This window comes from Dermacentor variabilis, chromosome 2, assembly GCF_050947875.1.
Source record: "Dermacentor variabilis isolate Ectoservices chromosome 2, ASM5094787v1, whole genome shotgun sequence".
In the NCBI taxonomy this organism is placed as follows: Eukaryota; Metazoa; Arthropoda; class Arachnida; order Ixodida; family Ixodidae; genus Dermacentor; species Dermacentor variabilis.
In genome coordinates, this window is record NC_134569.1 from 118,958,039 (window position 1) to 118,984,211 (window position 26,173).

At 48.1% G+C, this 26,173-nt stretch overlaps 1 protein-coding gene across 3 annotated transcripts in view; it reads right to left on the reverse strand.

The window, feature by feature from the left end:
• LOC142572612 (hemocytin-like) overlaps positions 1 to 26,173 on the reverse strand; it is a 129,895-nt gene that overhangs the window by 10,671 nt on the left and 93,051 nt on the right. For all 3 annotated transcript variants that reach the window (XM_075681836.1, XM_075681837.1, XM_075681835.1), the window contains 15 exons: positions 25,948 to 26,061; positions 25,806 to 25,850; positions 25,360 to 25,479; positions 21,843 to 22,108; positions 20,962 to 21,179; positions 17,310 to 17,518; positions 15,751 to 15,948; positions 13,908 to 14,140; positions 12,008 to 12,209; positions 10,656 to 11,003; positions 9,399 to 9,569; positions 7,644 to 7,669; positions 6,503 to 6,671; positions 6,230 to 6,337; positions 1,915 to 2,115 (listed from right to left, as the gene is read on the reverse strand). In XM_075681836.1, coding sequence (XP_075537951.1) covers positions 1,915 to 2,115; positions 6,230 to 6,337; positions 6,503 to 6,671; positions 7,644 to 7,669; positions 9,399 to 9,569; positions 10,656 to 11,003; positions 12,008 to 12,209; positions 13,908 to 14,140; positions 15,751 to 15,948; positions 17,310 to 17,518; positions 20,962 to 21,179; positions 21,843 to 22,108; positions 25,360 to 25,479; positions 25,806 to 25,850; positions 25,948 to 26,061 — 2,628 coding nt within the window. The remainder of the gene's footprint in view (positions 1 to 1,914; positions 2,116 to 6,229; positions 6,338 to 6,502; positions 6,672 to 7,643; positions 7,670 to 9,398; positions 9,570 to 10,655; positions 11,004 to 12,007; positions 12,210 to 13,907; positions 14,141 to 15,750; positions 15,949 to 17,309; positions 17,519 to 20,961; positions 21,180 to 21,842; positions 22,109 to 25,359; positions 25,480 to 25,805; positions 25,851 to 25,947; positions 26,062 to 26,173) is intronic.

Sequence of the window (26,173 nt, forward strand, 5' to 3'; positions counted from 1 at the left end):
TCTGCGGGGTCAACTCTGGGATCAAGAGGCGCCTGCTCAGGGCAAGACCCGTGTCTGCGAGATCCCTCTCACATCGGTGTGGTCAGGGAAACTTGTGCGGAAGTGAGTGTGTAAACGCTCCCCCTCAAAGGCGGGTCGGCTGCGATGACTTTGGACGCTCCGAATTGGTCGAAGGTTGAACGGTCGTTTTCCCTCACCTAGGGATCTAGGTAGAGCAGTGTATTTAAGCAGCCGTTGTCGGCTGTTCTGTGTGCATTCTCTTTTAGTCATGCTAGACTGATGAACTGTAACTTTCTCATGTAGATACTGTAAATAAATCCCATATTCCTCGTTCTCGATGAGAAAAAGTATCTCCCTTCAACAACGTCCTCAGCGTGGATGAGTTGGACGACAGCATAGGCCAGCTACCATCTATTTCATGCCCGACCCCAATCCTTACACCGTGTGAAGTTCAGTGGTGGCAGATGGATCATAATTAGCCAGCAATGGGGGAGCCGTGATCAACCGTACGAGGGCAAAGACGGCTTTGGTTTGAGCAAGGCCCCATGTGAAAGCAACGTCCTTCTTAAATCAGTGAGTGGGCGAGGGGCTTCGGCGAAATTCTTGATAAAACGACGGAAATACGAGCATAGCCCGACAAAGCTTCTTATGTCTGCGGCGGAAGGCGGAACAAGAAAGTTCTGGACAGCGCGAATCTTGTCAGGCTCGGGCTGAACGCCAGCGGCACTGACGAGATGGCCAAGAGCGGTAATTTGACGACGTACAAAGTGGCACTTGGATGAGTTCAATCGCACGCCTGCGCGTCGCAAAACAGAAAGAATAGCCGATAGACGCGTTAGATGACTCGTGAAAGTTGGTGGAAAGACTATGACATCGTCGAAATAACACAGACATGTGGACCATTTATAGCCGAGAAGTATAAGGAGCTCATCATTCTTTGGAAGGTTGCCGAAGCATTACAAAGACCGAACGGCACAACCTTGAACGTAACAATATCTTACCATAGCATAGCATAGCTTACCAACAACATAAAAACTTAAGAATATCTCACCGCACTATACCATCTGAAATGACATTCTTTAGAGTCTAGTCACATATACAGCAAAATATGTGCTGCCCGCCGCTACGTAGGAGTGGGCTTTTAAAGTTGCGCCACTAAAGGAAAGACGAATGAAACAAGAACTGAACGAGCGGGAAGTTAGGAGTCAATAAGTTAATTCAGTGCCGTTCTCAAGATCAGCCCGTGTGCGGACTACAAAACACCGACTTCGAAAATCATGACTGACATGTCCAGCAGAGGTGTAAATATCTGACATCTGCCGCAAATGAGCGTGGAGTCAAACGTTGTCTTTTTCGACAGCAGTAACTTATGCGGAAGTGTTGACGCTCCCGACATTTTCAGCACTTCTAACTTGTCTACCCTTCTTTACTTCAGATCAGAAATTGCCACGGTTATCTTTTTCACAGTAACGATGAAGAATAATACAGTGGTTATCGGATACTGTATTAGCAGACACCCCCTCCCCCCCCCCCACACACACAAATGAAAAACGTTCAAATTTCACCCAATGTGCAAATTAGTGATGTCATAGCTAGTGCATTGCTATGGACAGTGTATGTTTTGACCGTTTTACCTAGTACCAGCTGAAGAAAACGTTAGTTGCGGCGCGCACGCGCTACAGAGATAATGATTGTGGAGCGTGAGCAAGCAACCTGCACAAGAGAACCACGAATTCCTCCTCCTGCTTCTATTCTGTGTTTCACAGTAAACTGCTTTATTCGCTTAAGCTATGATAGTTGGCGGTACGTTACTACGGGAAGGACCTACGACAAGACCGTACAGCCTCTACGGCTACGCCGTGAACGCAGCACAAAAATGACAGAATGAGCGTTTCAGAGAGAACATCGACGTACTGCACTTGTAGACTGTGCAGCACTCTCCTGGCGCGTTCTCCAGCTCAGTCTCAGGCGGACAGGTGGGTATTTCGGGGCACTTGTTTAGGTTACACCGCACGGACACCTTGTTGCAGCAACCCTTTTGTTCCACAAACGCCTCCAGTCCAGGGTCGAGGGTGACAGGCCACTGCAGTGGCGGACACATCTTTGGGTCGCACTCTGCGAGGGGGATAAGAAAAAGGACGGGAACATTCACATAATGGTTTTCCTTTTATTGCGATAGCTTATATGGACACTCAAGCCGTCGGCGTAGCCGTCGCCATGATGTTCTGTATAGAGCGTAAGGGCGGTAACACCGTCGTCGCTCGTCTTATGTTGCATGCGCGAGTAAAAGCCCGCGAGTGAAGTGGACGATCGCAGCTCATTCTGGCGGGCGCGAAGAAAAAGAGCAGAGAGCAAACGCGCCGTTTCCTGCCACGCGAAAAACCGTTGGGGGAAAGGAGGGAGGGAGGGGGTTGTTGTGCTCCGGCAGAAACTGCGCATTCTGCGACCGAGCGCAAAGCCAAATGGCGATTGCGGCTCAATCTTGCGTGCCACATGCGGAGGAAAGCAGGGAGGCAAGGAGGGAGGGAGGGAGGGAGGGAGGGGCTTCCAGTCCGCCAACAAGTGCGTACTTTGCACGGCGGCACACGGTCGCCCGTGTCGTATATTGAAAGGGATCTGCAGACGGCTCATACCGGTCGCGCGCTGTGTTCTCGCCGCCCTTGCGTTGAAGCGATGGGCCGCATGAAGATCACTTCGCTCGCTGCTGCTGCCGCGCTTGCTCACACCAGCGTTTTGACAGCGAGCGTACACGCTCGTCGAGTGTGATGTGTTCACGTTTGCTTGTGCGCGCTGACACCATGCTTGTTATTCAGTTAGCAAGTGAATGTTTCCAAGTTTATACGGCCGATAACACTACTGTCCTTAGTTCGTGTAGCTGTCTACTAATTTTCTATCGCAATTGATGCTTCGTGTTTCACGAGAGAAACTGCGACTTTTTGTTTACACTGGCTTTCAAGTTGTGAATCAATAGGAAAGCTTTAGCATATCGAAACAAAAGGTGAGCGTAGAAAGTGTGGCTATACCGCAAGGGTGGTAGAAATGCTATTACGCGGTGCATAAATATAAAAATTTGGCTGATATGGCATACATGATGGAATCCATGTGTAGCTTCAGTCAAGCTGTGTGCATTAAATCCTACAAAACCAACGGCGATGCGTACTATTGTGTTTACTTTCATCCTATGCAACGTGCTGCAGATCAGATTGAACTGTGTGTGGCGGTGCGTTGTTTCAGATTCCTCGTTTTTCCAGATAAACGCCCATTAACCTCTCACCTCTCCGTAGACGAGACCTTCTAACCCACCGCACGTGAGTCGCGTATGCGTCGTCATTGCCGTGACAACATGACGGTGGTGACGACGCGAACGAGCCTTGAGTGCCCTTATAATTGCCATTGCAAAAATAAATCCACGATAATTTGCATTAAGCTAGCAGCAGCAAGCGCCTCGTGGAGTCTTTAGTATGGAAGAAGAAGTCGCAGTAGAGTACTTAAGCAGTGGCGTACTAACTTCATACACACATACGGTGAATCTTTCCATTTTGGCAAAATGATAGAAAAAAAACAAGGACCTAAGCAATAGATTAACGTGTTACCCGTACAGCTGATCTGCGGCAAACCGGTAGGGCGAAAATTGTTTTTATGCACCTCAAAGGGCGTGTTTAGTAATATGAGCCATTGAGTTTTACAACCAAAACATGCACGCGTTTATGAGAGGCAGCGCATGCAACGGATAAATTCACATTAATTTAAACCATGCAGTGTTCTTAAAGAGTGCACGTGCGTTATCGCATTCAGCTCTCGTAAAAACGAGTCGGCTGATAACAGAAATCGACCCTGCGACCACGTCTTCAGCGGGAAGACTGCTTTAAGAAGATTGGCTCGTTCGCCCTTTGTTGATCTTCTGTGACATGCAACAACTCGTTTATGTTGTCCAGGTTGACGCGCTTCATGCTTAGTCCAGCGTCTTCTAAGTAAAACCAATGAACAGATCACATTCGCATGCTAGGACACTGTCAGAATAGATGCGATGCTCCTTATTCATAGAGAGCACGTTCCTCTACCGCACACCCCAGTAAGTGACTGTCACATGGGTGTATGTCATTGGTCATAACCTGCTTATGGATTTTGACCTAGATTCAATGCTGTACAAGGTAAATAGAGGCTAGAGGCCAATATCTTTACAAAAGAACTTTACATTGGCGCCGTTGCTACTTTGGGAAGTAAACTTCACCTCTCTAAGTAATATCATGCAGTGAAGCACACTTTCTGAAAAGGCGAGCATTGACAAAAGTTTAAAATTTGAAAAGCGATCTTCGTGTGTTAGATATTCATTCACATAATGAAGAAAAGAGCCATGTATTCATCGCTGCCACAATGATGGCGCGATGAGGAGAGCTGGCAGCGGGATGAGAATAACGCTTTCATGCTGCTTTCGCCTCGCCGCATCTCCGAAACTTGAGAACACGCGACCACCAACACTGGGCGCACGGGAACAGAGCGCGCACGAAGTCGCCAGCCATCTCGGCTCGCCCTTAGCTGTGGCACCCGCTGCGGGTTAGCTCCAAGATGCAGTGCGTGGGCCGCGTATGCGCTCAGCCGCGCGTAAAGCCATGGGAAGACACGCCGCGGCTAGGCTAGAGCAAGGGCGATCTCCTCGCCTCGAGCGCGCTTGGTCACGTGACCTTTAACATTCGACACGCGGAAATATTACGGGCATCAAGACACTGCCGTAAACCCACCATCCCTCTCGGCTCACCCGTGCGCGCTTTCTCTTGCACTCGCAGTTTGCAGCTAGCGGGGTGCGATGGGATATTATCGCAAACGGATTTTATGCGGAACATCACAGTGATGCCGATGGCGAAAATTCGCCTGTAGCGTCCATATGGTTGCTGTCGCAATAAAAGCACGTTTTTTGCTATGCAATACATATTGAGTGGTAGTTTGTAAATTAATATGTTTCTGAAAGATGAAATAGAAGAAAAACGTAGCAGATCCAACGAGTTGAAATCTATGTACAGCGAAGCTTTGTGTGAGTGCACAGAGTCGAAACACGAGCACGCACACACGCACGCACGCACACACACACGCACGCACGCACACACACAAGCAAGGGCGCACACATATTATACCAAGTTAAGCGTAGTTGCTGACTACTAGCGAGTACTACGGATGCCTTGAACGAATCATGGTTTCAGAGGCAGCATGCGCATACGTACGTTGCGCAAGTCGAATCCATTCTATCCGCACGAAGCGTTTACTTCCGTGAGGCCGCGGATGCGCGAAGACGAGCTTTCTGGTTCTTTCTCTTTTCTTTCCCCCGCATGGCAGGCGTCACCGCTGTTGCTGATGCGTGGAGTTATTACAGTTATTAAACTTTTTTTCACTAGTTATTAACTAGTTATTAAAGTGAATCTTCCACTGCCGACGTTTCTTCTGTTTTGCCAAAGTAATTACTGTTTTTTTCTTCAAATTCACAATTTGTCGCGAGTATGTATTTGTTTATACAGGGTATCTGCCACTCTTCAAATGTCCCGCTTGTTTATCCCGCTGAATTGTCGTTGCACGATGTGCCCCACCCATTATATAACACCCCTGATAAAGGGGCCTTTAAGGAAATAAACTGACCCGACCTGACCTGACCTGACCACCGCCATCTAGTGGTGATGCAAGGAGGCCAGCGGCGCGCGCGGTGCGCGTGCTCCACCGTGACCGGTCGTCCTATTCGGCAAGGGAACGGCCAGGCCGCAGGCACAGGCACAAAACCCGGCGAGGTTCGCAAAGCTTCGCTTTTAAAAGCGCTCATAAGAAAACTATGGCCGACACCCTCAAGCACACCGGCGACCACGGCACGGACACGTCAGAACTGCTGCTTAAAAACCACGCGTGCGGGACTGCAGCACACGATGCGGCAGGGATAAAGAATAGCTTGACGGTCGTCCTCCGCGCTCTTATAGTATACGCGTGGAGTAGACGTGCTGTAACATTACTTGCTTATACAGCGACATTCGAAACTTAGAGCGTGCGCCTTCAGCGTTCTTGACGCGCGTCTTGTGCAACGTTAACACGGCGTAAGAAGTGAGCGAAGAAGACAACATAAAGATGGAGAGACACAGCATGAGAGAGGAAGCACAAATGTGAAAAATTGTGTAGACGAACGCATGCGAGGCCCAGCGACGACCTGAAAGTTAAAACGGGCCTCGATCACGTACAACATAGCTCGACGACTAACCGCAGACATGGGTTGGGCATCCGGAGCTGTCCGTCTTTATCTTGGTTATCGCGCCTGGTGGACATATGACGGGTTCGGGTGCCTTGCAGGTGGATATCAAGTTGGCATCTGCCGCAAGGAAGGAAAATAATACAAGTCACTTGAGTATAGCCAAGAGGCGTACGCGAATGAAAAAAAGAAAAGGCAAGGCGGCTTGACGAAGTGAACATCGCGAAACTTTGTGCTGCCCATTTAAAAAGAGAGGTGTACAAACAACCAAGAGGGCAGTATTACCGCAAAGGTAGGCCTCACAGCACGTCCCGTTCTGTTTCGGCAGCTGCTGCAGCTTCTCATCGTCTCTGCAGATTGGCGGGGGCGGGCAGATGATGCTGGTGCAACGAATCTTCCGGTTCTCGCCGCAACCACACGTCTCGCAGGGGCTCACTTGCCACGAGTCACCGACCTTGGTTGAATCATTGAAGGCAGTTACGACGAATAATTGTACAGGATCAATAGCACGCGCGTGTACTGTACGCAGTTTCTTGCGAAGCTCTGCGAGACCTCTCTGCACACCTAATACGATTCACGCAAAATTAACGGCGCCATCTCGGGCGATAAGATCAAATTGTCGAGAACGGAGAGTCAAGGAAGAAAATGTTTAGCTGAACGCGGTTCACATCTACCGCGAGGAAATAGACCAGAATACATTGATAATGCTTTGACAGAATGTCACAGTATCAATCCAGCAATAAATGTGGAAGTAGTGAACTTACAAGAAGCCTTAATTTAGAAGAACAGCAAGCTAAACGTCATTTAGTATGAGGTGGATACAGCTGAAAGATTGGTACCGCAAAAGAAGGGAAAACGTGCAATGAAGCGTAATGTCTATTTTGAGCAGTGTTTAAATATTTATACAGGAACCCAAAAAAGGTTGAAAGAATTAGTTTGGTGGCATGCGCTGCCACCCAGTTTCAAAGGGTATCATCATCATCGTCCTAAGAGGCAACGCTACACCGCGTGGGCAGAGGCCACCGTTTCTGGCATCTTTCCTTCTTTCGTGTTGCCGCGCTCTTGGCACATGGTGCTCTGAGTGTGCTGCGAGCCTGCGGAGAAGCCGCCGCTTGCGGAATCTCGCGTATCTCACATACAGGGTCGAAAGTTAAGCGACAATCAACGAGCACTAAAGGCTAACAAAAAAATAGTCGAAGGTAAGGAATGATCTTTAATGATGTTCTAAATATGACATAATTAAACAAAAAGAAATAAAAAAGGAATTATAAACAAATTTGGCTGGCACATGTACCAATAAGCTAAGCTGGTATTTGCTGAATATTTTGACGGTGTTATAGGTTGAAACCGATTGAATCTTGAATTGAAATTATCCGCGTGACAGGAAAGGAATAATGAACGGTGAATAATAAGCCTGCTAACTTACCAGGTGTCCCTGATCGTCACAGGCCTCTGAAAGCAGTAAAGTCAAAATCAGAGCCCGTTCCTTTTTTTCCTTTCTTTTTCATTTTCTTAAAGGAAGAAAAGCTCAATTGTAGCGAAAAACAGTGAAATAACTGAATTAATGCGTTCGCTTGGGCACGACTGTAAGTTAAGATTCGGCGCGGCCAAGTGCAAGTACGCGCTGTTGCGGCTTACACACCAAGCTGTGCAAACTTTTAAAATCGTTTTGTTCTCAGTTGCAGGACACGGCTATTACACGAATCTGTATGATACTTAGACTGTCATTGTGCCCGTAGCGATTCAAAGACCCGCATATGACAATCTTCATGCTTCTCAGTATTCAGAGATTTCAAATGCCCAAGAATACCACATACACACTAGCTCGTAGACCAGCGGTACCCTTGGCCAAGAGCACAGTGGTCTTTATGCATCGAAAAAATATCGTGCGTTTTCTTACAGCGTTATTGCAACTCGTGACTTCCTTACATTTGTACCTTTCTCACGTGACAAAGAAAAAGCCGGTTACGTGCCGCAGTTCATTACCTACGACAGCTAGCGCGCTGGTGGGCTATACAGCTTGCGCACGGTCTGCATCTCCGCATATTGTGTTACGCGTAAACCGACTATTCGTTTTATCGTACGATAGCAATTGCGATGACACCATGGTTGGTCACTGTCTAGATTGCTTTCCAGCTCACCTTGTTTTCCTCTCTGCATGTCTTTCACCCCCTGGTGTTCCCAAGAAAGAAGCGGCTTTATAACGGCGGCCCTAAATAAATACTGCCGTGCGCTGGCCACGATAACAGTGCACGGCAAGACGAATAGACAGACAGACAGAGGGAAAAATGACAAATGAAAAGGACAAATGCTTGTCCCGTCTTTTTCTCTTTCTGTGTCTTCATTTTGCCGTGCGTTGCTACCGTGGGTAAGTTTAAACTCGCCCGTTTCGCCATCGTCGTACGTTGCAGAAGAAAATTGTATTGAGGTAAATCTGTATCTGCAATCCCGTAGTGAAGCAGGAAGGCACTACTAAGTCTTACCCACATTCCGTTTATGCTCCTCTGCAGGCGGCTGGCGCTTTTTTGCCACTTGCGTGCGACAGGCGTGACAGCTGTTGATAGCAACGTTCCCAGCATGTATTGTGCGTGGACCATCAATCACGCAAGTCGTGTCGTCCTAGACCAAGCACGTCGTTCGCCGATAAAGACGGAGATTATCATAAAGTAGTGCTAACTGTATCCGAGCACAGGCACTCGAGGACTGTTTGTACCGCTTGTGGCGATCGTACATCTTTTCGGACCCCGAATCGTGGTTCTGACAAAGCGAGAGCAAGCCGTTGTCACTGCAAACGTCTTCGCTACACCCTCAGTATCTTATCTTGTCCTACAACGACAACCGTCATCAATCGTGAGTGCCCTTTTTCTATTGAAAGTAGAGTAAATTTTAGGACAAGAAGTCAATACTATATAGTAGAGGAGTCACCGGCGCTCCTTTTTTTAGGGTGTATACTAATGAAAGCGTATACTACACTGTAAACAAATTTACACCCTTAAGCGTACACACGGATGTAATTATGTCTACAATTCACACCCTTACACTCTTGCGGGTCTGAGTTATAAATAGATGTGCACCCTTAAGCACCCGTAAGGGTATAAATAAGCCTACAGTGTATGCTAAAACTGCAATACGGCGATGTCTGCCCCCATAGTGCCCCTTTCGCCCCGTTCCAGTTCCTCACCGCAGTGCTTCGTGTCGACGCATTCGCCGTTCTTGAGGACAAAGCCGCGCTTGCAGAAGCACGAATACGTCGGCATCACGGGACACGCGCTTTCCGGCTCCTTGTAATTGGCGCACGTCTTGGGGCAGCCGGTGTCGCAGCGCAGCTCCATGTTCTTCGGGCAGCTGAAATCTGGACGCACGGAGGAAACAGGAGAGAGAAAGAGAGCGATGACGCAAGTAAAACGTGTGCTGATCGCAGATAAATGAAGGAGAATGTTTCCAGTGAACCGAAGGCATATAGAAGCATGCTTTCACATTCTGCGGGTTACGTGGCGCCCGCTACAGGCAAGCAGCAGAAAGCGCACAATCTAAACATTTTGCGTCTTTGAGTGCCATGGCTAACACAGTCACCCTCGGGGCTACAAAGAAGTAACTGTATTCGACAGCTAGCTCAAATTACACTTGCGATGAGTGAAGGCGTAGTTGAAAACTGCGTATCGCTGCGCACCAAAATAGTTGACACGAGTGTTTGGTAACAATAGTAGTTAAAGTTTATTTCATGGAGGTATTGTGTCGTCCGCCGCAGATATAATCATCTAAACTTGCCACAAGAAAGGTCAACAAGAAACAAAACATTATCTGCGCCCATCAACGACTCGACTTCCGCGTTAGTGTGGTAGCCGTGGCATAAACCAAGCCCGCGTTATGCGCTGATAGGAGCGTTAAAATGTTACGCGTGTAAGCTTCTGAGTAGCGTTTTAAATGACATTAGTGCGTTACAATTGCACGCAGCGTTACGTAGCGTAACTAAACTGACTTATTTGCTCATGTATAGATGTGCAGACGGCTTTCCTGCAGCACGGATACGAAAACACTCATTTGTCAACTCTGAGGTACGGGCCCATGACAGTGTTATCAAACGCGACAGCCGCATTGAGCATTAAAGTTTCGAGCAGCTTTCAACCACCAGAGTCGCTGCTGTCATGCGTAATATATGCTCCAGTTTCCTGACAGTTCTCACACTTTATTACGTATTAGTGCCGGTGTTTCTTTGTCTCGTGCGCTCACGCGGTTTGTCATGTTTTACGCGTGCAGTGCAACACCGCGCTAGTATACATAGTGGTCACTTGTAAAATCCCGTGATGAGGCTTATAGCGCGCGAAAAGACAAGGAAACGGAAAGACGGGGTACTTTTTTGTACAGTTCTTTCTGTGTCCTCGTTTTTTTCGTGCGCAATAAGCCTCATCATGTCGTACCAACACGCCTGTGAACGCACCGCATCCGGAGTCCTGCAGCCACCGGTGCACGGACACCTCTGCCGTGGCGCAGCAGTGCTCGGCGTACTGCAGCTTCGAGCGGCACACCGAGGCGCTCAGGTTGCGCGAGTAACTGGCGTCACTGAGGCAGGCCCGCTGGTATGCCTCGGGCTCCACGTACAGCTCGCACGCATTCTCCTGGAAGCGGCACACCTCCGGAGGCACCAGCCGCTGGCTCGACGCGCGCAGCACCGTGCAGATCTCCGGGCTGCCCTCGACCAGCCAGCTGAAGGCGAAGTCGCGCACCTCGCTCACCTGGTAGCCGCTGCGGTGCTGCAGGTCGTTGCTCTCGTCTAAGTCACAGTCGCCTGCGAGCGCAGCAGCGCCATACAGGCACGTAATTAAGCGCTTACGAGCCTAGGCTGTGGTAGCTCAACAGTATTCACGCGATTGAAAACCGGCAACTATAGTCAACCACTCACTCTTGATCCTGAGATGAACGAAAAAAAAAATCATGTTTTGTCAGGCTTCTTTTTTTTTTAGCGCTCGAGGCTGCGTTATAGCGCGCGTATTGTCCTGCAATGCCAGCAGGGGTTCGACGTCCATGAGGTGGTTCCGCAATGACTGCGGCACGGATGAGTTCGAGCAAGACACATTTGCACTGCGCATGTAGTCAAATGAATGACTGTACGAGACACCTTCATGGCGAGACGGCTCACAAGCTATCTATATTAAGTTCAGTGAACTAAAGAAACGTGGTGAGTCTGCTGATAGAAACGACGTACCCGTGCAGCTCGGTTTCGACGTAGCTCGAGCAGATTCGATGCTAGGTTTTAGCTGAAGGTAAAAAGGTTCCCAATTGGCTGTTAATACAGGCTTCCAAAAAAGTCTATGGAGAGTACAAACGACAATGGTGCTAGCATCATTCCTCTTTTTCTTGTTGTTGTTGTTGTTGTTGTTCAGGTGCTTCGCAAGTTCAGCCAGACACCAAAAGTTTTCAAAGCGCGAAACAAGCGAAAAAATTTAGTTTCTTCGCGACTTCTCCACTCAGCCGGGAACACAGGTTAGAAAGTGCGAGTTATGCGGGGCAATGCACACTGAAGTTTTCAATTTGAGAACAAGTGCAGTAACCCAGACCAAACTTCGTTTTGTTTTCTCGAAATTCCGTGTCTAAAAAAAAAGTGGTTTGTATTGCATTCGATCAACTCTGCCGCCCTAGTATCGCACTACAAAGCTTTTGTAGAGTGCAACATAACTGGCGCGAGCAGTCCGCAGTAGTTCTTTAGCGGGCAGTCCTCATAGTGGCAGACGCGATTCTTATCGCTAAGACAGAAGAAAGCAGTGCTGCGTAAAGGTAAAGTCGACGACTTACCGCATAGTCCCGTCAGCTTCCCGGAGTACGTGAACGAGGGCACTTCGATGCTGAAGCCGTAGTTGAGCTCGAAGAACCGCACCACGAGATTGATCGCTGGTACGTACACGACAGTAGTGCGGCCCGGAACCCAGGAAATGTTGAATCCTTGCCTGCTCCACGGGAAGTCCCTATCCTGAAGCTCGCTTTCGTCGAACTGGACCTGGAGTTGTCAATTCGCTGTTGTATATACCATACTGTCAACAAAAACGGTCCGTAACTACTATAAAAATGAATCAAGCTGGTAAAACTGATCGAAGCTTTCATGATGATCATCGTGATTCCCTCGGTAGATGCGCTTTAACCATATGCAAGTGATACTGCATGTGAACTGTTCTTTTACTAATTTGTTTGTCTTGTGTGTTGTTGCTTATACTCAACACGTAGTTTGTATTTTAATTATTAACAAGAATGGGCGACGACTATTTGTACACGCTCCAGGTACATATTAAACATTTTAGGTCGACAACCAATGTCCACGATTACACGAAACGTAATGCCAGAGAACAAAAGGAATTACTGTGCAAATGAACGACCCTTGTAGGCTAGCTGCAGAAACAAAATCATAAAATAAATGCTGCTGTGATTTTTCTGTTTCAGGAGTTTGGACGATACACACTTAAAAGCGCCAAGGAAGTTAAAGAATAATTACGTTACTTGGGGGTCTATACGTCTGTCCAAATACTATTGCGGAAAACTTGATAGCGAGCATGAAGATCACTCCGATTGTTCATCTCGTTATCTATACATTGTGGCCTTTGTACACGAACTACCCAATATAGCCACAATTATGGAAAAGAAGATAGTAGAGTGCAATTCATGGTCATTTGTTCTTGAATATCGAAAAATAGCTTGCCCTCGCTCGTAATGTGCACGTGTTCAATATAAAGAGAAACGGCCGTGTCGCTGCGGTACTGTGCTCTATACTGAGAAGCTATCTCGGGCGTTAGCATTACGTGTTAAACTACTCGCTCCTGTGGTGATAACAGAGGTCCCCCGGTTGTCTCAGGCATTTAAAAATTCACAGACTTTTCCTCTGGTCGGCTAAATATAGTAAACCGAGCAATGACCGCTCAGCTGTTCAGATATTCGACGACTGTTCTGTTTGTCTCATCTCTATCGGCTTGGACTGGGAGATGAAGTTAGCAGGGCACAGACATTTCGGGGCCTGCCTTTATTGATGTAGGAAGGAAGAAAAGAGAAAAGCAGAAGGCAGGGAGGTTAACCAGCATAACGTCCGGTTGGCTACCCTACACAGGGGGAGTTGGAAAGGGGAAAACAAAGATGACAGGGAGAGAGAGGAAAAAGGAAAATTAGCGGTGAGTTCGCTGACGCGTGTGGTCTAATAGCAATTGCAGTAATAGTCACAGACGTTCACACAAGCCCGTCGTCCTCAAGAAGCACAAAAGAGCCTTACACCGCTTTATGGGCCGATGAGCGATGGAGGCGGTATAGCCGTTTACTGCATCAGTGCTCCTAAACCCAAAGCCGGTCAGAAAGAACTTTTCCCGTCAGCAGAAACGAGGATTCATTATTTAGTAAACGACAGGACCGCTATGCTACCGGGTCACAGCTATACGCACACGTTCATTGCCAACCAACACGGCAAAGCTAGCATCATCATTACACAGCGGTCCGTAATTCATCGTAAAGATGAAAAATTTCTTTGGTACGTGGCGTCACCCTCCAGACGGCGAAAGCGCGTCTCGACGGCAGAAACATGTTGGGCGAAATTTCGATTGCCTTCATCTCGCGTAGGTGAACCGATCATACTCGCGGCGTTGATATGGAGTTGGGGGCCGACCGCTATCGGCCAGCCGCGGAAAAGGCGTCAGTGAGAGGAAGTGCCTCGCGGACGTACTCTCCGCCCTCTGGAGATCCTGACGTGACTATCGCCATAGCTGATGGTGAGGCCCTGGGTGCAAGTCGTTCGAGGCTCCTCGGGGCACTCGACGTTCACGCCGACGACCTGGAAGTCGAGTGTCTTGTCGCCCGAGATGTGCTGCGCCAGGACGTAGCTGCAGTTGCCTTGGAAGGAGAACTCGCGGCCGTCAAAGCTGATGTAGTTCGGGTCGCCGTGGCCTCGACACACGCCTGCGTGGAAGCAGAACAGAGAGTCGACGCTCACGCTAAGTGCGGTTCCACGAACAGGTCGAAGTGGTCTTGTGCAAAGAGAAACCGTCCCCTTACACGTTTACACCACTACCAACGCGTTGTTTAACGGAAGGGGGGCTGTAAGAAAAGAAGTGAACGACAGTGCAACCAAAAGAAAGAAATAGATTAACGCGACTGCTGAAATTAAGAGTCATGGTATAGTTCAGGTGAATATGTAGTGCAGGTAGTATCTGAAGAGACTGTTTGTTCACTGTGAAGGTAATTTTGCATATCATCTGTCCAACATTAAGCGTAGAGAAAAGTCAATCACAGAAAGATTACTGCACGTCGGATTCTGTTAGTTCAAAAGGTTAATTCATTAATCCAGCTTTTACCTTTCGTATTTGCTCGTAACAAATAGGTTGCTGAACGTTTTCTTTTTTTTTCTGTGCATTCAAGATGCGAAATAGCGACGAACGTTTTAGGCGAAAATAAAAATTCGAGAAGTTAGTATCCGATTTTCCGATAATATATGCGGATTTCCCAAAGCCTAGAAACGTATAGGACGCTATAGTAGGTGACAAGCATAGAATTAAATACAATATCCACCCACAAAGTCGTAATGCCCGAGCTCTCTGTGCCGCTGTGCCCAAAAACACAGTTTCCGAGAGACACCAATGCCGAAACAAGTGCGCCTCCGCCGTGACGACGTGGAAATGAACGAGCGTAACTGAACCGACATCTGCATTACGCATGCGGTGGATTTTTTTTAAATCTCTTCAAGTCAATGAGTTGGACAACGGTGTACTTGACACTGCATTTTTACATTGTCGCCGACTGTAGGTATAATACAACACTGCAGGTCATTTAAATTCGCACCGCACTTCATGAACTCGTTCACGCTAGTTTGCCGTCATTACCGTACTCATACGGAATGCTTCCGGTTTCTCTTGCGCGAAGCCTACTACAGGCGTTTGTATCTTTCGGAACAAGTGCTGCACTAATCTGAAAAACAGTGCTACAGCACCGCAGGAAGGCGAATAACAGTGTTATTCGTCTTCCTGCGGTACTGTAGCTATAACACGTGCGCTGACTATCGACTGTAGTGTATTGCAACCTGCGCCATGTCTCTTCTAAAATGCCGGTACTGCTGCGAGCTCATTCCGCACGAAGGCTGCGCTGTGTGAAATGAATGGCGACGCGTAGAAGGCAGCCGTGTTGCGCTGCGGGAAAAAAAAAAAGAAACAGCTGGAAGGCGAACTCAACCTTTAGTCGAAGTCGACCGAAGACAATGTCTTCTTCAGCGAGTTGGCGACGAGAATGGGGCGGAGTCTCTGCGCGCGGCACTCTATCGCGTCGCCCTTGGCGTGTTGGGAGTATAGTAGAAGTGTCTCACCGAATAAATTGTTTGACCGAACTACCTTCGGCATAGGCCTACTGCTTTAGAATGAACTAGCTTCGGAATCTGCACACCAAATAAACGCTGGAATCCCAAATACTCGATGCCGAAAAGTGCGGGCAATTCGCGAAGGGAGACGCAGTCTTCGAAAAACAAAAGAGTACGGCCAAAGCACAGAGAGACACGAGAAGACGATCGAGAGGGCGCTCACAATCGTGGCACATGCTGGGCGGCACGCAGGCGTCCCCTCGGCGCACCATTCCCAGCGGGCAGAAGCAGCCGGCCACGCACTCCTCGGGGCAGTCGTCGGCGGCACCGTCCTTGCCGCGGTGCACGTTGTCGCACGTTGGCTCGCACTCGCTCGAAGGCCCGCACTCGCGCCACTCCATGCCGGCCGGGCACTCGGGCGCTGCGGGACATCGCGCGGGGCGCACGTCACCACCGACGCACCACTTCACGTTTTGCTGTTTGCAAACAGATACACTTCCGGTTTTTGCAAACAGAAGTGATCACCTACTGGTAGGAGAGACAACGGCGAGCCGCCATGTTGCACCGGGAGATTTCCAACACTCCTCGTCTGCAGCCGCACCCCAATTTTACAAATCAATTTCGTCGATAGTTACGCGAAACATTGTGCATACTTGTAATTGGGGCGCGTGTCGTATCAAACATATTTAAAAAAATATAAAGAAAGATATCTCCCTTAACTTGAACCGGCCTGAAAACGCGCTGTTATTGTTCGCATTGTAAGTAGACTGATAAAACGCACGACCCGAAGTTTCTACAGGGGTACTTAGAATTAGGTGCACATTAAAGAACCCTAGATGGTCCAAATTTCCGGAGTCCTCCACTACGGCGTCCCTCATAATGAAATCGTGGTTCTGGCACGTAAAACCCCACTTTTTTTCTATAGGGGCGCAGATTTCCTGCAGTCAAGATTCGCGAAGCCGCCTACAAAGTCTTCAGAGCTTATATTATAATCACTAGTGGCTACAGCTAACCGAGGATTCCTACCTTTTAGAATCAGACAGTGCTGGTGGCCTGCTTCGCTTCCAGAGAACACAAATTCAAAATTTCTGGCTTCAACAACAAAAGCATTTTGCGCACCGTGCGCAATGCGAAGTTTCAAGGCGTTCCTGCTCAGCCCTCAGGGCGAATAAATGCGCTATATATCAATGCATACAAAGGCCGTCTCTGTTCTCAAATACATGTTCACGCTAGTAAAGCTCAACAAGTGAATTCAAGAGAAGGGCGATTTCGCTTCCGTGTAATAATCCATTCGCGCTAACGATTCCTATAGGCGGGAAATGTTCCATGTTCAACAGATGTATATCTACGTATCCAACACTGGCACATCGAACGCAGTTAAGGCTTGCCGTGTATACGACAGAAGCAAACGCGCTGGCGCATTGCGCTCGGTGCGTCTTGAGGTACGTGGATAATTGAATGCGCACTGAGCGCGAAGGCGGACACGAGTAGTACAGCTCGGGAGGCGGCTTCTTCAGCATGCCGTCTCAGGCTGTTACAAACGTTCACACTTGTAGTTAAGACAACGCGTGAGAACGGGCTAGTCAGTGTTCCATGTTACTGTGAATTACAGAGCATGCAGGGACGAGGACATGAAATGACGAGGAGTGTCATCGTCAGCGCTTGTCCTCTTCATTTCCTGTCCCTGTCCCGCTGTTCAGTGTAATTCACAGCGCAGTTACAGCCGTCGCATGTATGAAGAATAGTGACGGCACGCTATAATAAGGCACACCGGCTGCTCACCACATCCAAGCGACAACCTCCACTCTGAAGAGATTTGGCTCCGCACAGAGGCCTTGCACGTGGACACGAATCCCTCGATGGCATTGCACATGCATTTCTTAGCGTCGCCGTCGCCCGAGGCCACGCAGTCGCACACCAGGTCTGCGCAAGTGCTGACTGATGACCTTACCAGGCTTTTCTCTTCGATGCAGCGTGACAGAGGGGGCGACCTAAGGGGCAAACAAAAGCATAGCTGGATGTGGGTGACGTATAACACGATTCCGTGTAATGCAGCGATTTGAGTGCGAGAGGTCCTTGCGCATGCGGCGAGATACACTGATCGGTCTCGAGAACCGATCCACAGGCTCAGTTTCCCGGCAACAACGTATATCACGCCGCGCAATGTGTTGTCGGAGCACACAGAAAATTTACACGCAGAATTTCTTGTAGGAGTTACCTAAATGACGCGTAAGCATTTGCTACGAATCATCTGCTGTTTCGTCGTCGTATGCTGCTGTATTTTGTATAACTGCGAGGAACACCGCGAAAGAACCGTGAAACGGAGCAGCATGGTTGCAACACCGAAATATTAACTGAGACCAGCATGAGACGAAGAAAAGACAAGTAGTAACAATGTTCGCTCATGTTACAGATAATTCTTAGAGGATGTGGACGTGGGGCGGAATGACGAGATATATTGTAAATGAAGTTAATAAGACAATTTATTATGTATACTGTCTCCTGTTTGGTTCTTCGTGTTGCGTTTCTTCTTTATCTTCAAATTGGACGATGATGCGTTTGGATGATACCGCTACTTCGTGGAAGAAGAGCACTGGCCGATGTGCGCTGTAGTACGTGACGTAATTGAACAGCGGAACGTGTGGTTGACCTCGTACGTAGACGTGGTCGACGACGCTGCCTCCTCTCGATGCGAACCACTATCAACCATGACAACCGTACTCCAGCAGCGGCTGCGTACGGCGCGGTCGCGCGGGCCCCATCTTGAAAGCGATCTTCGGTGTGCACAGAGTGCGCCGAGTGCTGATAGCCTCGTGTGCACCGTGTTCTCGCGCTTAGTTCGCGTTGAAGCGAGAGGCAGCACGAAGGTTAATTTGCTCGCTGCTGCGGGCCCTGTCTCGAAAACGATCGTCTTACGTGACGGACGGAAGGCTTTCCTCGTTGGGTAGGCATAGAAATGCTTACGCATTCAAAATTTCGGGCCACCAGTTCTCTCTACGGCCGGCCCAGCTCACGAAAGCCATCAAAACTTGAGTATGAGAAAGCATTGGGCTTTTCACAGCGGATTCTCAAAAGCCCAGTAAAGTGTCAATACTGTTGCAAAAAAAGTACGACTGTCATAGTCATTAGCCGGAATATGGATGTGGTCACGCTAAGTGATAATTTTGGGTCAATAAATAAATCAGCCCTATGAATGGAGATAGATAGATAGATAGATAGATAGATAGATAGATAGATAGATAGATAGATAGATAGACAGACAGACAGACAGACAGACAGACAGACAGACAGACAGACAGACAGACAGACAGACAGACAGACAGACAGACAGACAGACAGACAGACAGACAGACAGACAGACAGACAGACAGACAGACAGACAGACAGACAGACAGACAGACAGACAGACAGACAGACAGACAGACAGACAGACAGACAGACAGACAGACAGACAGACAGACAGACAGACAGACAGACAGACAGACAGACAGACAGACAGACAGACAGACAGACAGACAGACAGACAGACAGACAGACAGACAGACAGACAGACAGACAGACAGACAGACAGACAGACAGACAGACAGACAGACAGACAGACAGACAGACAGACAGACAGACAGACAGACAGACAGACAGACAGACAGACAGACAGACAGACAGACAGACAGACAGACAGACAGACAGACAGACAGACAGACAGACAGACAGACAGACAGACAGACAGACAGACAGACAGACAGACAGACAGACAGACAGACAGACAGACAGACAGACAGACAGACAGACAGACAGACAGACAGACAGACAGACAGACAGACAGACAGACAGACAGACAGACAGACAGACAGACAGACAGACAGACAGACAGACAGACAGACAGACAGACAGACAGACAGACAGACAGACAGACAGACAGACAGACAGACAGACAGACAGACAGACAGACAGACAGACAGACAGACAGACAGACAGACAGACAGACAGACAGACAGACAGACAGACAGACAGACAGACAGACAGACAGACAGACAGACAGACAGACAGACAGACAGACAGACAGACAGACAGACAGACAGACAGACAGACAGACAGACAGACAGACAGACAGACAGACAGATAGATAGACAGACAGACAGATAGATAGATAGATAGATAGATAGATAGATAGATAGATAGATAGATAGATAGATAGATAGATAGATAGATAGATAGATAGATAGATATACTTAATAAGCAGGAATTGGGGTTGTTACGAAGAAGCACATTTTGCTGTGCAGAAGAAAACCAATGCTTTGCTTATTCATTATGCTGAAAGAACATACAGACGTTTAATGCGAGCATGACGGATGTCGATGTCAAGTCCTAAAGTCGTCGCTAGGATAAATGTGCGCGTAAACAGGCTACGTCACAAGCGGTGCGACATGGATGACACAGTTGAATGCACACAAAAATTTCCTCTGTCGTTTCCACAGTACACAGGATGTAATAAAAGGCCCATTTTATTTATGATCCTGCTCCTAATGTGAGGACCATAGTCATGCTTGCATAGCAAGCAGTTAAAGATAGCGGCGTTCTGAGTACATAAGTGCAATAAAAGAGCAGGCTCGACCATACTGCACCTCTATGACGACGGCTAGAATCATACTGTCGTCTGATAACACAAGCCGCCGCGACGGGGCTTACTCCCCGCGGCGCCGACAGCCATCACAAAGAACAGCGACGGTCCACGGTACGCGTAACGCCCCCCATAACGCTGTAGTCTTGCACTCTATATTCTGATGCGCACGCTACCTGAAAATAGCTGAAGCCCGTGTGAGAAAACGAAACATACCAATAAATAATATTCTTACCGGGTTAATTAAACCGAATTACACAAATTGATCAAACAAAATGTCTGAGTCAGCCTGTGCACGAAGTGAAAAAGAGTGTGAACATGTCCCACTGCAAAATTTGAATTAGCGTGCATCTACGCACTGCCTGTGGCACGGCCGGACTGGAATCTCTGGAGCGCACGCGGAGAGTCCAGTCCGACCGTGCCTGCGGGAACTAAAGAGGTAAACTGAAACTGAAGCGCCCTTTCTTTGAGTAGTGTGCTATAGAACAAAGAATGCCTCAAAGCGAGAGAGACAGATGGAAAGCTCTAAAGGCTACAGCGGTAACGTACAGATACCGTCCGGACGCCCCAAAACGGGGCGTCAGCACAGAGGTGTCGCAATCGAAAATCTTCAAAGTTCGTTCATTGCCTAATCAGAAGGTTTTCAATCTGATTCTTCATTACATTTTCTGACATTCAATCGACAAGTAGGGCTATGACCCTGCGTTTGAATAGAGACGTTTCTGTCTTCCCAATCAGTGCTTTAAATACCAAGATACAGATTATGGTCGGTGATAAATATCTACATTGCGATAATCGGCCGATCAGTCAACTCACGCGATCCTCTGGCACCACCTCTCGGCTCTCTCGCGGGTTTCCTTGGGACACGTGGGCTGCTTGCAACTGGCGGCCGCCGCACCAGACGTGGCCCAGCTGTTGGCGAAGTCCCTGGCGTTGTTCAGCAGCCTGTCGTCGGGCGTGCGGAACTCGTTGCTGGCGTCCCAGTCGTATAGGCCGCACAGGCCGCTTGTCTTAGACGAGAGGCAGTCCGACACCTTTGACGCGTGCAAAGGAAGGAAAGAACATGAAGCAAGGCCAGACTATCAGCGACGCGAAGACATTGCAAGGACATCCATACTGTGAAGAAGAGTAATTAACAAGCACGGCGAGTCTACGCGCCTATTGAACGACGCGAAAATAAAATGTGAAGAATCATCGATTGGGCTTTGGTAAAGCAAGTTCGTAATATACACATGAATCACTGCTTTAGTGTTGTGATTGTTTTGTTTCACTTCACTTTATAGTTTTTTCAATCATTCGGCAATTTAGACTCGCGGGGGAAACCAGCGATGTCGTCACCAATCGTATCCGATTGCGCGAAGCTCAAGCAGTCAGTCAAACTATGCATGCTCACGTTTATTCCAAACGCATGTATAGCCGGAGATACACAATATATATTTCTCATATCGGTTACGGTAGTGGCAATTGGCTATAGCTTAGAACGACAGAAAGCTGAGTTAGTTGGCAATGATTCATAACGTCGTGTCTGCACGCCTTACCCCTTTTTTGGGGGGGTACAGCTTCACGTAACGATACGGACACTGTAGAGCATATTCAACCGCGTGCGGTCTAGCGCTCGTTATGCGGCCAAAATACAGTGCACCGGCTGTGTTCGCGACCTCAACAGAGCGGAGGGCTGCCCCCCACTCTCGACTCACCGAGATCTTGACGGTGCGGCGTTCGTCGAGGGCGACTTCAAAGTTGTGGCGCACCGACGTGAAGACGAGCCGCTGTCCGCTGCGGGCCAGGTGCACGTCTCCGAGCCTCTTGCTGACGGCGCCCAGGCTGCGTACCGCCACGGGCTTGCCGTTCACGCTCACTTCGGACAGCGTGGGACCCAGCTTGACGAAGGTGCCGTTGCACATGATCGACACCCACGTCTCGCACACGTCCGCGGCTCCGCGCCTCGAACAGCGCCGGTGGGCTGTCGCAGACAAAGCGTCACTGCCGCCGTGCTTCTTTTGCTGAGCTATAGCCGATGAAAACACTGCTCCACACGAACAACGCTCGAGAACAGCGGATACACCCGGAAATCAAGGGCGCTCGTTCCGGTATACGCTCTTAAATTATGGAGTGTTCGCGCACGCCGTCCAATGTCACAGTAGCGCTTCGTTATTACGGTATTGGTGCGGTAACTTTCTGTCAGCCGTAGCCAATGATACATCTTGTGTCGGCAGGCATGAAATTACTAAATGCTTAAGGGTAAATGCTAAAGTAACAATATTAACTTAATTTACTTTCGTCATTAATACAGCCTTGCTTGACTCGCACGCTAGTTCTTTCATATGCTCCGCATATTTAGCAGCCCGTCCTGCTGAAAAAAAGAAACAGTGCGAGTTCGCGGTTAATTATTTTCGTTATCTCCCTCGTGTTTTCGTTTGCGTCACTTTCCTCACCGAGCTCGGCTGTTCTAGACACCCTCCGCCCCCCCCCCCCCCACCCCTTTAAAGAAAAGCATTACTACAATATTACATCAACGTATGTTGTTCAGATATACTGCTAAAGCCCTAACAGAAAATAAAGGCGACTTCAGAGGAAACAGATCTTCGGTAATCCGGGCAGCAGAGCACTAAAATGAAAGACTGGTTACGACGAGGCAAGTTTTTATATTCTTGCGCTGGCTTTCTACAGTGTCAGAAATTGTGACAAAGGCCTTGCCCATGTTATTTACTGTACAGTGCAAATATGCTACGCTATCTAATAACGCGAAATTATTGCAGATAACTTGCGTAAGCTTTCCGTACCGCCGGACAAATAATGTGCCTTCGCAGTCGTCCCGCTTACCAGAAACCCAAAAAGCTAGACGACAAAGTGAAGTTGCGGGCCATGGAGCACAGTTTATTTTATTTAGGTTTGAGCTTACTTCGCACAACATGTAAGGAGTACATGGTGTGATGAGGAGGTTAGGAAAAAAATTGCATTAAGGCAGCTTAATTGACTGGCCCTACCCTTCCATAATACCAGGCAGTACCGACGGCAGGCAATTCCCGTATCTAGCGCAATAAATGCACTGCGGCATGTTGCATATATACACATACTAGATGATCAGTGTACAAAACTAAGCACACATGTCACGATATCAAAGCAAAAGCAAACAAAGAAAAATGCATATGACATTACACAAAATTTTACAGACGCGACTAGGTGATTAAAAAGCTGAAATTCAAGAAAATAATTTCATGAAACAGTGAAGAAATTAATGAAGCAGCTCGTAAACGGTTGTTTTTGGAAGGGCGAACAAGTCCGACTAGGTTAGGTTAAATTTATTGAGTGTATTGAAATTGAGTGTAATTGAAGCACCTAATTCTATTACAGTACGGCGTTATGGTGCTATGCGAGTCCACACGAGCTGCCGGCTGGGGCAGCCACATTTCTATGGGGTATAAATGTAAAAACGACCATGTGCTCAGATTTGGGTGCACGTTAGTTAAGTAAGGCCAGGTGATCAAAATTATACCTGAGCCTCCCCCACTACGACGTGCCCCAAACCAGAGCGTAGTTCTGGCATGTAAAGCCAAAAATTTATTTATTTATTTATTTATTTGTTTATTTATTTATTTATTTATTTATTTTTGCGGGTCCACAGCGGCGTTTGCCAGTGTGAAAAGAAAGGAAACCCCTGTAATGATGACAACTGGCCGCACGACCATGTGATTGCTGCCAGCCGACAGAAATCTAAAATGCAACACTTAGCTCGCCTCAAACAAGTGATTAGGATATTTGGCGGCATTATACATCCGACTTTCTCGTTCACGCCCCAGTGTCCCCAGTCACCGAGCCGCTAACATCATATTTCCTAATTTGACATGACTGCGCACAGCACAGAAGCGACACACCTCTAGGAAACGCAGTTAGCACTTACGTAAACGCCGCAACCATTAGCTTAAAGTGAGTCGTTATTATTATTATTATTTTACTCGAGCGGAATCACCCTTTTGCCCTCGCTCGCTGTGAGAACGGTTATCCTGCTAAGCGAATGCTTTGTCCTACGTCTCCTTTATTAGCATAATGAGTCATCAAAGTGGTGGCGCGATAAATCAGCACTCCCGCTGAACACTCGGTGCCTTATCGCGTCGAAGCTAATCGGGTCGGCCACGGACGCAGATAAAAACATCGCATAATATTTCGCAACAGACTTTGTCTCACGTAACCCTGTGTACTAAAGTGGTACGTTTTGTCCTACATTTGTAGGTACCGGGATGCCCCCCCCCCCTCTTCTTTTTGCTTTCTTTCAGCTCACACGGCGGAAATGTCTCGCGCTTCCTCTCTCTTTCTAGTTATCACTGTAACTTGAGCAGTTTGTTTACACAAAACGCGCCTGCGTATCTGCCGACTCAGGGCGTGACGCGTGTGACTCAGACGGCGTGGTTTATTTTTGGCCCTCAAGGAGCAGACAGGGCCTCCTGCCATATCGGCATGCATCGCTGTATAGCTTCATCGCACAAGTGCAGGAAAACCATGCACGCGTAAAGCACGGCGTCTTGTGTCTACAGTTGCGCTAATAAAAGCCGAACCTGTGGCGTCGCGAACTCCGCCATATGCTCCTGGTATACCCTAACACAGCTCACGAACCTGATCGCTTTTCAAGTCCTTCGGTATTATATTGACTGGTATCTCACCAATTTGCAAAGCCCATTTTCTGAAGTGCAACGGTTATATGTTAAAAGCGAAATTTCCATATACTTGGACAAAGTCGACGTCTCATCATGTTTGTCGTGGTAAAAAAACGATTTTAGTTGACTAGCATTGACGAAGATGTAACATCCTGTGGCGGGTTGGCATGTTGACGCTGCGTACTGAAATTTCATGTGATCTCGCGGTATACGAAACGCGCATCACTGGAGCTTTCCATCATCTGTGGCCACTCGACGGTCAACGTCAAAATCGTATACATTTTCTCGAAGCCTAACGGCAAGGACATAATTAAGCCACTACCATATATGCAGTTCCGAATTGCATCTGGCTACATGTCCGGATATAATATTTTAAGTAATCAGTTATGAAATAATTTTGACAAGGACTGAATACAATGTGCGGTCTAATGTGCAAGGTGTCTCATGAGGAAACCTGTTCGCCGAAGATCGCATGGTTTACTGCGGTCTTGACACTCGACGTGGTGGTAGTTTGTTATAAGCTATACATAGGATTTGTATAGAGAAAAGTTGCTCAACGCACCGGTGACCGAAAACTGCTTCGCCACCTTGTCCTGGAACAGGATGTGGTCGCAGACGTCGTGTGTGAAGCGCTGGCCATCGAACGTCTTAATTGATCGACCTTCCACTGTGCACACAGCAGCTGTAAAAGACCGGAAAAGAGAACACTGTTGTAGGAAAGAGAATTTAGCAGGCAGCTGCGCCACTTCGCGCAATTTAGATTTATTTGATTTATTTATTGATACTTGAAATGGCTGGCGATTCTCGTTGCCGGCTTTCCCACATATGTAATTGTCAAGTGACAAGCCAGAGGTGACGATGAGCTAACAAAAAACACGCACGCACGCACTCACGCACGCACGCACGCACGCACACCTAATGACGAGAATTCAATGTTGACGTGCTTATATCGACGACCAGTGTAGTGGATGCGAGAAGTCACTCGGTAAGATGTAGACTCAAACGTACCGTTAGACAGAATCCTGCATACGTCGCCGTCGCCGTTTGTGGGAACTGCAAGAAAGCGAGCGCGCAGCATTTGTATTATATTAGCAAGCACGAAGTTCGCGAAAGATGCGCCATTCTTATCAATGTGATGCCGGGTGCTTACCGCACTTGTACTCCGGACACCTCGTGTCATACGTCATCTTTGCCTCCTGGCCATCAGGACAAGCCGGTTTCGTCGGTTCCGTACAGGGAGATATGGCGGGAGGTCGTTCGAGTTCTGATGCAAGGAATTCAAAAGCAAATCTAAAGATCCTAAACAGTCTATAGACTATAAAGAAGCAATCTGTATAAAGAAACAATCATGTGAAACGCCGTCGTAGCGAGGTGAG